The sequence below is a fragment of the Apium graveolens genome, unplaced genomic scaffold (assembly GCF_009905375.1).
Source record: "Apium graveolens cultivar Ventura unplaced genomic scaffold, ASM990537v1 ctg7795, whole genome shotgun sequence".
Classification (NCBI taxonomy): domain Eukaryota; kingdom Viridiplantae; phylum Streptophyta; class Magnoliopsida; order Apiales; family Apiaceae; genus Apium; species Apium graveolens.
The window spans coordinates 11,131-16,459 of NW_027420637.1; the positions used below are offsets into that span (position 1 = coordinate 11,131).

Here is a 5,329-nt window from a genome sequence, read left to right on the forward strand (position 1 = left end):
AAATTTTAATATTGTACTCACTTGTCAATCACTTCTGTCCATATCTTCAGTTGCAATCCTGCGCTTCAATGGGTCCATGTGATAAACAGTTTGTGAATCTGGATTTACAGCAGTGAGCGTCCAATGATTCCTGATAATTTATGAACAACAAAATTTACAATAACATACAGAGATGATGATATACAAAAAAACAATCTTTAAGTAAGGAATATATTATTTATTATAACAGGTACTAACACAGCATTATATGGTAGCAGGAAAATTTGTCCTGGTTTAGCGTTCCTGAATCTGATAGATAAGGATTTTGACCTCTCTCCTGGACTACCACAACCAAGTGCGCCTATCATCCCAGGATCAACAAACGTTATCATGTCAACCATCTTGCGCTTTTTCAAATTCTCTTGCAATAAACTGTTAAAAAGTTTATGAATGATCCAACCGTACGGATGTTAAGAACTATATGTTTTAGTGATATGAGGAAAATTTTGAAAAAAAAATAAATGTGTTTGTTTTGTTATTTTAACAGTTAACCGGTATTTTGACCGGTACGTGTAACTTGTGTTTAGTCTCGTACTAAAGTTTCTATTTTTTAAAATGTTTATGAATGATCCAACCGTACAGATGTTAAGAACTATATGTTCTAGTGATATGAGAAAATTTTGAAAAAAAAATAAATGTGTTTGGTTTGTTATTTAACAGTTAACCGGTATTTTGACCGGTACGTGTAACTTGTGTTTAGTCTCGTACTAAAGTTTCTATTTTTTTTAAAAAAGTTTATGAATGATCCAACCGTACGGATGTTAAGAACTATATGTTTTAGTGATATGAGAAAATTTTGAAAAAAAATAAATGTGTTTGTTTTGTTATTTTAACAGTTAACCGTATTTTGACCGGGTACGTGTAACTTGTGTTTAGTCTCGTACTAAAGTTTCTATTTTTAAAAATGTTTATGAATGATCCAACCGTACAGATGTTAAGAACTATATGTTCTAGTGATATGAGAAAATTTTGAAAAAAAATAAATGTGTTTGGTTTGTTATTTTAACAGTTAACCGGTATTTTGACCGGTACGTGTAACTTGTGTTTAGTCTCGTACTAAAGTTTCTATTTTTTAAAAAAGTTTATGAATGATCCAACCGTACGGATGTTAAGAACTATATGTTGTAGTGATATGAGAAAAATTTGATAAAAAAATAAATGTGTTTGGTTTGTTATTTTAAAAGTCAACCGGTGTTTTGACCGGTACTTGTAACTTGTGTTTAGTCTCGTACTAAAGTTTCTATTTTTTTTAAAAAGTTTATGAATGATCCAACCGTACGGATGTTAAGAACTATATGTTGTAGTGATATGAGAAAATTTTGAAAAAAAATAAATGTGTTTTGGTTTGTTATTTTAACAGTTAACCGGTATTTTGACCGGTACGTGTAACTTGTGTTTAGTCTCGTACTAAAGTTTCTATTTTTTAAAAAAGTTTATGAATGATCCAACCGTACGGATGTTAAGAACTATATGTTTTAGTGATATGAGAAAATTTTGAAAAAAAAATAAATGTGTTTGGTTTGTTATTTTAACAGTTAACCGGTATTTTGACCGGTACGTGTAACTTGTGTTTAGTCTCGTACTAAAGTTTCTATTTTTTAAAAAAGTTTATGAATGATCCAACCGTACGGATGTTAAGAACTATATGTTGTAGTGATATGAGAAAAATTTGATAAAAAATAAATGTGTTTGGTTTGTTATTTAAAAGTCAACCGGTGTTTTGACCGGTACTTGTAACTTGTGTTTAGTCTCGTACTAAAGTTTCTATTTTTTTTAAAAAGTTTATGAATGATCCAACCGTACGGATGTTAAGAACTATATGTTTTAGTGATATGAGAAAATTTGAAAAAAAAATAAATGTGTTTGGTTTGTTATTTTAAAAGTCAACCGGTGTTTTGACCGGTACTTGTAACTTGTGTTTAGTCTCGTACTAAAGTTTCTATTTTAATTATAATAGACCTTACAACGGTTTGTTTTAAAAAATCGTTATATAACTTGTTTGTTAAAAAAAGCACAAAATGTGTGGTACTCATTAATAGCCCCAGATCTTTGTCTTAAGCCATTCAAACCTCTCAGATCTTTGTCCTAAGCCATTAATTTTCTAGCCTTTGACTCGATTTCTTCATCTTCTTCACTCGATTTCTTGAATCGATTTCTTCATCTTCTTCACTCGATTTCTTGACTCGATTTCTTCATCTTCTTCACACAATTTCTTCACTCAAGCTCTTCATCCTCTTCATCAAAATAACTTCAAAAAAACTCGATTGAAACCATAACTTCATCTTTTTGATTGGGTCAGTGTTAAGGTAATTACTTCATCTCCATTATGTTTAATTTCATTAAATTTTTAGGGTTCTTAATTATATTTGGGCAATGTTTTAGTGTTAATTTTTATTTAATTTGTATTTGCAGTTAGTAATTAGTAGTAATTAGAAGTACAATTAGTAGTACAATTATGTGTTAAGCTCATTAGTTGTAACTTCTAATTATGTGTCATATTTTGAATTAAAACAGATGGACAGGTCTTGGTTAAAGGCAGATAGAAGAACAAAACAATTCAAAAAAGGAGTCGAGGATTTGTTGTTGTGTGCATTTGAGAACGGATTTAGTGAAAATAAAATTTGTTGTCCATGTATAAAATGCGCACATAGTAAACATTGGCATGCTCGAAAAGTAAGGGACCATCTTTTTCTCAATGGTATCGATCAAACGTACAAGTGTTGGATTTGGCACGGAGAGTGCAATACAGAAGGAGGTGAGCCTACCACTAAAGGGACGGGCAGTTCAGAATCGGTAGATCAAATCCTAGTCGGTAGAAATGATGATGTATCCCTGGACTCCTCGGAAATGTTTAACCATATTCAATCTGAATATGAACCTCTTTATCCAGGATGTGAAGGATACACTAAGATGAAGGCTTTGGTAAAGTTTTATAACTTGAAAGCAAAATATGAAATATCTGATACTTGCTTCTCTGAAATGCTACTTTTGGTCGGGTCTATGCTTCCACAAGGCAACACATTTCCTTCTTCATTCAGTGAAGCTAAAAAAAGCTTGTGTGCCTTGGGAATGGAGTATGAAAAAATACACGTATGTCTGAATGATTGTTTACTATACCGTGGAGAGAGAGATGAAGATGAGACGAAGTGCCGCATTTGTCAGGCCTCTCGATGGAAGTTAAACAAAAACGGAGATGAATTGGAAGGGATTCCTGCCAAGGTTTTATGGTATTTTCCATTAATACCACGTCTGAGGAATTTGTTCAACTCACCTCAAACATCTAAGGACTTGACTTGGCATGACAGGGAAAGGTTAAAGGATGGTAAATTGAGACACCCTGCTGATGCACAAACATGGAAGGAAGTCGATGCAAGGTGGCCAGACTTTTCTTCAGATCCTAGAAACTTACGGTTAGCTCTATCTTCTGATGGATTCAATCCTTTTCGTAGCTGTAATCTTGATTACTCATGTTGGCCTGTTTTGATGTCAATTTATAATCTTCCACCATGGCTTTGTATGAAACGGAAGTATATAATGCTATGCTTGTTGATATCTGGACCAACTCAACCCGGAAATGATATTGATGTGTTTCTTCAACCACTTATAGATGATTTAAAAAAGTTGTGGCATGGGAAACAAGTGTACGATGCTTACAAGAATGAGCAGTTTTTGCTAAGAGGCATCTTGTTATGGACTATTAGTGATTATCCAGCCTATGGTAACTTGTCGGGAAATATAATCAAAGGGTATAATGGTTGTCCTATCTGTGTTGATCAAACAAAAGCTACAAGGCTTGTCAATTATCGTAAGTGTGTGGTCATGAGGCATCGAAGGTGGTTGCCCCCTCATCATCCTTATCGTCGGAAGAAACAAGATTTTGATAACACCGTAGAAAAAGAAATAGCTCCAGTTCCATTAACCGGAGAGGAGGTACTTGAAAGAGTGCAACATTTAAAGGGACATGTCTATGGTAAAACACAACGCCAACCACGATTGAAGAAAGGTGATGCTCGACCTGTATGGAAGAAGGTTTCTATATTTTTTGAACTTGAGTATTGGAAATTTTTGCCGGTTCGACATGTTCTCGATGTGATGCACATCGAGAAAAATATTTGTGAATCTTTACTCGGTACGATGCTTAATATACCAAAAAAGACGAAAGACAAGGAATCTGTGCGCATTGACATGGCTGAAATGGGGATTAGAACAGAACTAAGGCCAAAAACTCCGGGGATAAAGGAGAAGTTACCATTGGCATCTTGGAATCTAACCCATTCTGAAAAAAAGGTTGTTTGCTCATCCTTCCTTGGCATGAAGTTGCCTGATGGTTTTTGTTCTAATATTCAGAACCTGGTTTCAATGGAAAATCTTCGTCTTACCGGAATGAAATCTCACGACTGCCATACGATTTTGCATCACTTGCTCCCAATTGCGATTCGCTCGTCACTACAAAAACAGGTCAGGAAAACTATTATCAAGTTTTGTCTATTTTTCAAAGCGATTTGTAGTAAAGTTATTGAGGTTGATAAACTGGAGAAAATGCAATCGCAACTGGTAGAAACTCTTTGTCAGCTTGAAAAATACTTTCCTCCCTCGTTGTTTGATTTAATGTTTCATATCTCGGTTCATCTTGTAAGAGAAGTCGAGCTTTGTGGACCAATTTTCCTTAGGTGGATGTATCCTTTTGAGAGATACATGAAGACATTCAAGGGATATATAAGGAATCGAGCTCGTGCAGAAGGTTGCATCGCTGAGGCCTATATTGCAGAAGAGGCAGTTGAATGTTTGGTGGATAATGAAGAAGTGACAATTGGGGTACCAAAAAAAGGTAGGCATACCAAGGATTCTATTTGCAAGCCATTATCCGGTGCAACATTTATAACCCCGAGCTGTACTGATTTGCACGTAGCACATTTATGTGTTCTACAAAATACCACTGCTGTTAGGCCATATATTGAGTAACTTCTTACACTTTCTCTCTCTTTACTTGAAAAATTGCATATATATTTTCTGTTATTAGTTCAACCAACTTATATTGGCTTATCTTTAAATGCAGTGAACACATGGCCTTTTTAATGACAAAATATCCGGAATATGAAAATGATGAAATGTGGCTTAAAAACAAGCAAAATGAGACATTCCCAAAATGGTTTAAGGAAAAGGTATTACGTGCGTCGTTTGATGTATTTTTTTCCCACTGTTTTATAACTTACTACCTCACCTGAATTATTTTACATATTTGAATTCCTTTTTTTCAGATTGCTTCAAATTTGGCTGATGAAAAAGAGAT

At 34.2% G+C, this 5,329-nt stretch overlaps 1 protein-coding gene across 1 annotated transcript; it reads left to right on the forward strand.

Moving 5' to 3' along the window:
* Nucleotides 1–2,553: 2,553 nt before the first annotated feature.
* On the forward strand, nucleotides 2,554–5,001 carry LOC141704391 (uncharacterized). Its single transcript, XM_074507637.1, has one exon. The coding sequence runs from the start codon at nucleotides 2,554–2,556 to the stop codon at nucleotides 4,999–5,001; it is 2,448 nt and encodes an 815-aa protein (XP_074363738.1).
* The last annotated feature ends 328 nt before the right edge of the window (nucleotides 5,002–5,329 follow it).

Bases quoted from the DNA above. Each gene is read 5' to 3' on its own strand.
- LOC141704391 (XM_074507637.1), top strand. From the start codon at position 2,554: ATGGACAGGTCTTGGTTAAAGGCAGATAGAAGAACAAAACAATTCAAA.